The sequence below is a fragment of the Manihot esculenta genome, chromosome 14 (assembly GCF_001659605.2).
Source record: "Manihot esculenta cultivar AM560-2 chromosome 14, M.esculenta_v8, whole genome shotgun sequence".
NCBI classification, from domain to species: Eukaryota; Viridiplantae; Streptophyta; class Magnoliopsida; order Malpighiales; family Euphorbiaceae; genus Manihot; species Manihot esculenta.
Window position 1 is genome coordinate 3,129,542 of NC_035174.2, and position 10,182 is coordinate 3,139,723.

The 10,182-nt window shown below is 35.6% G+C and overlaps 2 protein-coding genes across 2 annotated transcripts; both read right to left on the minus strand.

Moving 5' to 3' along the window:
* Nucleotides 1-757: 757 nt before the first annotated feature.
* On the minus strand, nt 758-4,021 carry LOC110599964 (BAG family molecular chaperone regulator 7). The gene is made up of 3 exons (XM_021736612.2): nt 3,170-4,021; nt 2,789-3,079; nt 758-1,191 (listed from the first exon to the last, which is right to left on the minus strand). Exons 1-3 carry the CDS (start codon nt 3,842-3,844, stop codon nt 994-996), a joined length of 1,164 nt encoding a protein of 387 aa, XP_021592304.1. The 5' UTR covers nt 3,845-4,021; the 3' UTR covers nt 758-993.
* Nucleotides 4,022-6,868: 2,847 nt separating this feature from the next.
* Nucleotides 6,869-10,119, minus strand: LOC110600419. The gene is made up of 4 exons (XM_021737279.2): nt 8,503-10,119; nt 8,253-8,400; nt 7,760-7,821; nt 6,869-7,185 (listed from the first exon to the last, which is right to left on the minus strand). The coding sequence occupies exons 1-4, from the start codon at nt 8,584-8,586 to the stop codon at nt 7,042-7,044; spliced, it is 438 nt and encodes a 145-aa protein (XP_021592971.1). The 5' UTR covers nt 8,587-10,119; the 3' UTR covers nt 6,869-7,041.
* Between the last annotated feature and the right edge of the window lie 63 nt (nt 10,120-10,182).

Sequence of the window (10,182 nt, forward strand, 5' to 3'; positions counted from 1 at the left end):
TACTCTACATATATCTCAGCCATTCTCTTGCTGTTTCAGTTCTGTTATACTTATTGAGGAATATAAGAAGATTAATCAATGAGATCAATCACATTAGAAGTAGCAAGCCCAAAAGAAAGGAAAATGGAAAAAAAAAAAAAAAAACTATGGGACTAGAGAGAGACTTGAGCTAGCATACTCAAAGAGGTTCCCACTTGCAGATAAGACTATGAAAGCAATCTCTGCATCCAAAGGGTAGAGAGTTCACAAGCTTTTTTGAGAAGCGCTCTTATTCTTTTAAGAGGAAAGTTTGTCAGGAAAAACATTTCAGAATAAACTTCGATGATATTTTTCTCTCAACAAATCTAACCTTCTCAACAATAAGGGGAAATCATGAAAGAGAGCACATGGGTGTTGAATACAAAAAGTTAAAACTCTGAGAGTTTTGGGTTGCTTGAGCTGAATGAGTTGGATTTATATCAAAGGTTGATTAGTTCTCTGGGCTCCGTTATTTTAAGCCCAATGATATTGAATGCCTCTTCCCGTGCAGAGAAGGAGAAGATAAATAAGGAAATAGGGTTTTTAACCAGTGCACATGTGGCGGAGAAATTAAGGAGAGGTGAACATTTACTTCAAAACGATCAGAAGTAGTAACTTCTGTTGTAATTGAAGTTTAAGACAATATTAAAAAAATAAGTAAAATTGAGTGATTAAATTAAAAGTACAGGCAGGTGAAAATTAACATAAAAACATGGCAGCTGTTTTTGGGCTGAGAAAATAAATAAAAAAGATGTCATGAGCATATTCAAATGAACCGATAATTGGAAATACAGCAACGAGCTACTATCATTATTCCTCATCAAACACAGAACGAAATCAACAGCTGAGCCATATTAGATATGCTCCATATTTTACAACAACAACAAGTCAGGGTGCTAAATAAACTCAAAGATGGGATGATCTGTCACAAACTGTTGCCATCAGAAAGCATGCCTCAAAAGTGGTGGTGAGATTCTATTCATCATCAAGCATTTGCACAACCCGAGTCACGCCTTCTGCTATTTCCTTCCTGATAACGCCATCAGGCATATCAAATATACGCCTTTTTATGGAAAGTAATTTCTCCGGAGGCTGAGGGTCCACCACATCAAGCATTGCTTCTAGCTCATCCACCATTGTCCTTTTTGCAGCTCGCACCATCAGATCAGCTCCCTAACATTGCAACACGTCAAAAATCGTTGAAAATCCAATATAGTAACCATACATATTGACTGCACATATCTGGAAAAACACTTTTATGTTGTGGGTTTTTGCTGCCTTGGGGGTGTTTTGGGTGGGGGGAAAGGGCTGGGTAAACCAGCATTATATGCAAGGTACGCTACCAATTCATCGTTAAAAAAGGGGGACTCTTCTAAATGTCTACAGCAGTTTTCTTTTGGAGCAAAACATCAAAAGGAAAGCACTTCATTGTCTTTTCTTTGGCAAGGCTTCTCTAAGGAAACCATCAGCATTTTTTATCTTCTTTTGGCACATTCAAAATTTTCAAACAGGTGCATACACCAAAAATCAAACCCTTGTACTATGTGATGGCACTCAATCACCGGACATGATAGATTGTTTGACCAAATATTTATAGCTAATTATATGGTCCACTAGATATTAAATTAGGATCAAACATGCATGTTGAGTTCTTAAATTCATACCCAGTAATAAAAGTGAATTAATATCAAGTAATTTATAAGTTTCTGAATTAACAGGTTGCTCCATCAAAATTGGTCATTCTGCTTTTCTGAAAAGCCAAGCTCTTGTAAGTGTAGTTCACAAACTTTATGATAATGCCTAACTTTGATCACACCATAACATGTGCGCTTAACAATGCAGGCAGAGAACAATTATCAACATTATCCAGTAATGCCAACAAGTGATTCTTAACATATAAAAAGAAAAAGAAAACAACAAATGTGATGTCTTAAACAAATTCAATTTACATGTAATACAGAACAAAGGACTGGAGAATAAATTTTATCTAGAAGTTATGTATCCTTAAAATTTTATGAAGCCACAAATTCCATCTTCTTTTCAAGTTGAAAAAACTTGTACCTGGACTTACAATTTGAAAATGGAGTACTTGAATTTGAGCTTCTAGTTTAGATTTCATAAACAAAGAATTATAATTGTTAAGAGGAGGGAGAGGGGGAATTCAACCAATTCATATAGTCCATTATTGAAATTATATCTTTTATAAAGGAAATTAATATGCACATAAGACAAAGTTTTCATAGTTTTCATCCACATGAAGCTAACAAACTAACTAAAACCAATATATTATAAAATTAATTCAACGAATTCAAATTAAAAAAAAAGAGGTTCAAATACTACCTAAGGGCTAAGATCATTGTTCAAGTAAAGTGTGGATTAACAAAGTCCTGCGTCCTAGCAAATTTTAAGAAGGACAAAAGGTGAAAGGGCAGAAGTCGATGAGTTGGTATTGTGGGAACTGGCGGCACACATGAACAGGAAGCACTTGTTAAAACAAAAATATCTGTGAAACAGAAACTTCATATCAACTAAGCATCTAATCTTCAAACGTCAATTATGCAATTAAATTTACAACAAGCAACGGAGTCACTGTATATGTTGTCATCGTGTTGGAGCAATAGTTGCAGTAACTGATAGAAGATTCATTTGTTAAAGCAGTTAGTAGTATAAGGTATAGCGAATTACAAGGTTTATATTGACACCAGGAATATGGGCAGCAGAAGTGAGTGTCAACCATCATTATATAATAGTGATGCAGAAACAATGTTACCTCAATAGCATCAACGGTTAGAAGCAGGACAATGATTTTTTCAGAGAACCTCTGGCGTTCCTCTGCATCACGGGCTACTTGTCTACGGTAGGAGAAATTGTTGAACAAAGCTCTGATCTCCTTCAACTTGGACTTGGCAATTGCCAGCTCTCTAAGGGCACGAAGAGCCTTTGATCTACGTATTAGATAAGCTCTGAAAGTCAGCTGGATCAACAGTGCAGCATCTTGAGGAGACAATTCCTTCTGCTTTCCCTTGCTACTTTTGGAAGCTCCAGCTCTCTTCGCAAATGCCTTCCCTCACATTTTAAATGAGATAAAACACTTCAACATGTTGAGATGATTCTTATTAAAGCAAAAAGAGAGGTCATTTTTCAACTGTACCTGTTTAAGAGCCACAACCCCATGATCGTTGGGTTCTTCGATCTCCACCAGACGCACGCCATTCCGTCCTTTCTTCTCCTTCTTCTCTTTCTTTCCTGTTCCGCTGCTCTCACCTGCATCGCCACTTGACACTTCGAAAGTGTACTTCCGAGAGATCGGCTGCTCCTCTTCTTTCTTCTTAATCTCAGCAGTCCACTTGTAGTTCTTCTCAACTCCCCCCTTCTTCACTTCTTTATTATTCTTCCCTTCTTTTATCTCTGCAGTCCACTTGTACTTCCTCTCCACTGGTCCCTCGATCTCCTTTGTCCATGTGTACTTCCGGTCACTGCTGTGTACCTTGGCGCTGACTAACCGGTCAAACGTAGACTCGAGAACACTGACTCGATCACATAGGGTCTGCAAGCACAAATCGTAGCCGACTCGTTTCTGGATCCTCTTGTAGGAGCAAACAGACAGCGGATTCTCGATTTGAATAAGATCCGACACTGAGTCAAAGAGCTCAAAAGGGCTGGGCTTAGGGTTTAAAAGATCAAGAGCAAAACTGAGAGCATCTGTTTCCTCTTCTACTAGAAATGAGGGAAAAGCTAGGGTCTTGGGAGTAAAAATGGAGGCTTCTCTAACATAGATGGAGGGGTAGTAGGGATCGAGGATCTCGATTCTCCTGATTCGGCTCATTGTTACAACGAGTTAATATGAGGAACACAGTGAGTCAGGTCAGAAGTAAACAAACGAGTTAGGGTTGTTGCGAGTAAAATCGGTGATAGAGAAACCCAATTAAAAGGCATTAACAGGAGAAAGAAGACAAGTCTGTGAGCAAAACGAGGAATTAGCAGAGCGAAAAATGGTGGGTGGCAATTGGAAGGATAATTTGGGAACTCAATCGCACAAAATCGGGTTCTATGCTGGAGTGGATAAAGTGAAGAAAGGTGTTCGCCGCATATTCGAATAATTAATGTACATAAATGACCTTGTCGTTATCAGAGAATTGCATAGACTAGAGAATCTCAAAGTAGTGCGCTTACATCATGAACATGGGGCAGCCGCAGAGCCTGTGTACAAAGAGAGAGACGTGCGGTGTGACCCCACGTGATCAATGAAAATTGTCAAATTACTTCTTTATCCTTTCTGGATTTGCAAATTATTGTTTAATTAATTTAACACTTTTAACTTAAAATAATTAGGGTAATTTAATTACAGTGCAGCAAATTATAAAATGTAAAATGTAATATAGCAGTGTCTATGTAAAGATGACAACTTTTTTAAGTAGGAGGAAGACACATAGGAGTAGAAGTTTCTGCACAAGGAAAACATGCACAAAACTTTACCATCACAAAACCCATCAACGCCATGCCAATTAGCATCCCACCAGCCATTGTCCCAAAAATCCTCCCACCCCTTTTCTCTTCTTTCTTCAAATCTGCCCTCCACTCCTCCACCTTAATTCCTTCCTTCTCCGGCGGAGCCTTCTCGTCTTCCACCACATTTTCCTGCACCTGAGGAGGAGAGGCCTCACCATCATCATTGAGACATGACTCAGTGCATGAACACGTCGAAGACCTCTCTATACAGTTATGCATGGCGGTGGTGGCTCTGAAATCGTTCCAGTTACGGAAATTAGTTTCCAGGTCTGAGATTCTGTTGGCAATTTGTTGCAATTGGTGTGGTATTGGAGGGCTGGAAGTAATTTCCGCTGATAAGAAATTTTTGAGGAAGCCAAGGCTTTTTTGAATGTCTTGAACTTGATCATCAGAGTAGAATTCTTGATATGGAGTTTCGAGAATTTCATTGAGTTTTGCTTCACATTCCTGCAGTTTCTTGTGCAAGATCAAGTTTGGCTTGGTCATCGTTGATGGAATAGGACCATTTGCAAGCCAAGTCTTCAGTTAATAATTTGTGGAGGAGGTCTTGATATTTGGGAAGAAACGGTTGTAGTTATCCTCGACGGTTGAGCGAGTACTAGAGTTGAGACTTGAGAGTTTACCCACAGGGCCGGGTTTCCTCAGGCCCCTTTCTGCTACGAAATGAGTATTAAAGCCCATGAAGTTCAAGTTTGAAGTTTCTCGCATTAAAATGGCTTGAAGAACAAACACCTCCCAACATCGAGACAGCCGATGGCATTGTCTGTTCAACTTGGCATATATTAAATTATCAATTAATATGCTTATTTATCCTTTCTATTCAGGTCATGTCATTGAGATCCAATTTAATTTGTCACAGTGTTTGTGTTCTTATTGAAAATTTTCTTGGGGATTTGAGCTTCTAAGTCAATCCACTATGGGATATTCAAAGATTTTAATGCATCATTGATTTTTGTTATAGGGAATTAAGGACCGTTTGATATGCTTGGGTGACATACAAAATGCTAAATAGCACATTCCTTTGTGTTGGTCTCATAAAGTTATCCCTAGCTAGTAGCTACATTTCACCAGCTCTATTGAGTCTATTTATCCTGGTTAACAGTGATAGTCAATAACAATGCTCAAGAACTGCTGTTGTATGGATTATTTAATTTGAAAAAAAAAAAATTCATCTCTCTATTTTTACTTGCATAATAATTAAAGAAGTATATCACTTAAAAATAATAAAATATTTATTAATTTAACTAAATTACTATATTAATACAGAAATTACTAAAAATACAGAAGTTTAAATAGATTTCTCAATGGTCCAATATAAATTAAAAAAACTCTCAAAATCAATTTTAAACTAAAGATTTATTGGGATTTAATTTTTCTTCTGCTATTAGACTCGATCACAAAATTTAAATTTTATCTTGATAAAATGAACGACAAACTATTTAAATGAGTAATATCAAGATACGTGATTTATTTAATTTTTTTTTCTAAATTTACATTGAATCTTTGATGATTTAAATATCAAAGATTTTACCCAATAAACCACCGATATTTTTATTATTTTACAAATCCAACTATTCATGTATTAATCTACAAGTAGAAAAGTGAAATAATTAATTAAGAGAGAAAGGGAGGAGATAGATAAGTTTTGAAAAATTATAAAAATAGTTATTATATTTAGTAGTGATAAGTGTAAAATTAAAAATAAGTGACAAATATTTTTATTTTTTTAATAAAATATAAAATTGTAAATAAAATAATCATTAAAATTACAGTTACAAAAATCCAGTTCTGTACCACATTATTTTACTCGTATAGTATCACTTAGCAATAAATGATGGTTTAGACAAATATTTGCTAACGATGCATAGCATAATAAGGTACTTTTCACTTATGAAAAAAATACTAAGCAATATGTAGTTTTTTTCTTTTTCAATGAAAATAACCTTAAAAACAACTAAAGTTCTATTTACCAATTATGTTATGTTTTAATTATAAAACTGATAGCAAATATATAAAGTATTAACATTTTGCTATGCTTAATTCTGATTAAAATTTAAATTTGAAAATTTTTAATTATAAATATTATATTATATTTATATCGAGTCGATTTATTAAAAGATAAAATTTTTTATAAATATTTATTTTATTTATAAAAATTAAACTCTCACAGAAAAAAAAAATTATTGACCATTTAATTCAGCCGTAATTAATTTTATTATGTATTTAATTATGTCAGATTAAATATAACTTTAGAGCTTTTTATATACATATACCCAGTTATCTAGGCAACTGAAAGCGACAATCCAACAACTGCTAAGGTATTATGTAAGACTGGGACCAATTTGAACAATTATGACTGCTCTTATTGTATGTGAAAACCAAAAGGTAATCATTCCCTTACTTGCTGCCTTCATATACACACAGATAAACAAACTTATCCACGTACTGTTGAAAACGAAACTCAGCTTCATCATACTAGGAAACATGAATTTCACTATATACTTCATAATCTTTCTAGATTTTTCTATTGTGAATCGGCGGTGTCCGATGAGGTGGGTCATAATCTATCACCTCTGCATCTTCATGTACTTTGTGGCTGTTGTTAAGATCAATGGAGCCAAATCTTACTACCGATAGTCTTTTTCTTCTTGTTGATCCCTACGTACAAGCACCTTCATCATTTCCATGCTTTTTATTTTTTTTATATATATTAATATCAACAATCTATCCACCCAACATTCATTTATTCTGAATAATATAAATCAAATTTTCCCTTTAATTTGTCGGTGAAAATGATTGATCGATTTGCATTTTTTTTTTTCATAACGTACGATATCGTTTTCTTCTTTTAGTCCATAGCATTGTTTACCCTTTTCCACTCCTCGAATCATTTCAATTAACTCATGAAAAATGGTCCCCTATATAGCTTTTTCACTCTTCTCTCCCGGGGCCTGTATTTGAAATCTACATGCATTTATGCCCACTGATGCTTAGACATGCGCATGTACAACTTTACTCCTATCTCCCTCTCATTGCTGGGACTCGTTAAAAAAATAGTGCATATACATGCATATGAATTTTTTTTTTCCATCCTTGAATTTCAATATAGCATTGTGCATTGAGTCATTCTTGTTTGCTCTTGGGTGAATGTGCTTACTAATAAATAAATGTGATGAAATAGAAATGAAAACTATGAGATGAACATCACTGAACATATATTATTATTAATTACCTCTATATTTGTTGCCTTTAGTGATACCATGATGAAGGACGAAGAAGAGGGCTTATCACCTCCTGCATGTTCCATTCCTATCACTATCAGTATTAATATTAGTTTATGAATTTAAGAACAGCAGAGCAGTGGAACATTGTAAAATCTATAAATTAATCTAGCTATGGTGTACAAAATTGGCCAGGGAAGAAGGAAGTATATATAGGGTGGCTAGGACTACGAGCAGCAAAATTGATATACAGTTCTAAGGCTCTTAGATTTGTAGCTACTTTATTAATTAATGCCACAAATCAAGGCTAAGTATGCGCAGAAGTCTCAAGAGAAAATCGCTGGAAGTAAAATGAAGGACATAGAAAGAGAGGGAAACTTCAGTTGTGAGATGGTGTGCGCATTCTTGGCATTGAATAATCGGAGTGAAACCCAGGTTTTTTGTCTGTGTTTTTGGTGGGCACTCTCCAAGAAACCGAAACAAGAGGCTTAATGGGAGCTTGACCTGAGCTTCCTCGGACAATCTTTGAGTCGGTTTTTGATTCGTGATGGGTATTCATCACAGCACCATCAATGTTTTCAACGATGCTCCCTCTAATAATCCCTTCAACTGGTGGCTCCATAGCGATCTTTTGCTTAACCCTTCCTCCAACCTGCACCGAACCCAACAGATTAAAGCAAGAAAACTTGAGATCAGGAGACATATATATCATAAATTATTATATACACGAACAGCAGGGCATGTGAGAACCAACCTTGACTGACCCAAAATGGCGAGCAATACATGCATGCATGGAAAGACACAAGAAGACGATGAAAACTGAAGGAATGAAGGACATGATTAGCAAGCGAGAGGACTCTTTTAAGGATCACAAAGTTGAAAAGAGAAAAGCAGAAGTTGGGAGTATATGTGTTGTAGTGTAGAAGACTATTTGTACTTGAAGGTTTCTGTAAGAGACAAAAAGAGAACATGCAAACATATCAAGTGATGAACATTCCAACTGAAAGGTACGGTAACTTCAATTCTCTTGTTCTCTTTTGCTGGTCACTCCTTTGCAAGCTGTGAAGTGTGAACCCCAAAAACAGGATTATACTAATATATTTAATTGAAAACCATGGCCAAATTCTGCATCTGATCCAGGATTACTAGGGAGTTTACAACTGTTCTTACTATGATTGAGAATCACGAGGCTGTCTTCATAGGGACAAATACAGGAGCCACACATGCATATCTTAAATTAATGAATTTGGCAGCACTTTGAAACATCTTTCTCTGGATATGTGGAGTATGAAAGAGTTAAAAATAAGAGGGAACTTGAAGTAGTCAAAAAGGGCATAGTAAAAAATTGTGGAGGAATTTTGCATCAAGTGAAACAAGTCAAAGAGAAAGCAAAAAAATTAGAGTAGGATAACAAAGCTACAGAGAGGTAGCCCCGGCCCTTTAGTTCATAGTCGGGAATAGTAACACTTTTGTCGTCGGATTTCATGCTTGTGGTGCTCCGTGTTTGTTGGGCTTTCCCACAAGACTAAACCTGTAACCCAAAAAACAAAAAGGAAAAAAAGACTAATTTAAATACTATATTATATTTTTCTAGAAATATACTATATTATATCTACTATGCCATTTTCATTCCCTCCACTAAATTTTAATTTAAAACCACTATCGAAACAAAATCAGAATTCCGTTGGGATTAATAGATGAGTTCACTCTCTCCAGCAAACTCAAGTATGTAGTGCTTTTGTCTCTCCTCTTTTAGAATTCAGACTTTTTTTTTTTAAATTGTAAAGCATTAAAAAACCCCAAAAAATGAAAAAAAGTTTATTGCGTTGGTTGCAACTCTGACCATGCGGAGCGAGGAGGCAGACCTGAACAACTATTTGAGAATGCCGTCGAGGACGGGGGAATACGGCACGGCAAGGAAGAATCGGGATGCGAGCTGTTACCGACAACCCAACATGTGTTTCACATTTACCCAGCCGTCTTGGTCGCCGCGGCGCCGTTGTTTGCGCCATATTACTCTCCTTCAAAATCATACTCCATAGTTGTATTAAAAGCTTAAAATCACCTTTACATGGTGAATTCGGTTTTAATGCATAACGTCAGACATTTTACTTTGTTTTAAACAACAATATAAAGTAAAAAACCAAAACCTTTTCCAGACACTTAAAGATTTCTTAAAAAACGAGAATTTCTCTCGAAAATGTCCTTCAAATGATCAAACTGAAATTGCATATCAAAATCAACCCAAACGAACTACTTGTTCAGATTAAATTTGTTTACTAATATAATCAAAGCTCCAATTGGACTTCTCTTCTCTTGTTTAAACAATAGGTTTGAAATTCGAAGCAGCTTCATTAGTTAGTAGTTACGTCAGAAACATATATTCAGAAACAGAAAGCAAATCTTCATCCCTGTCGGCTAGTACAATGAAGCA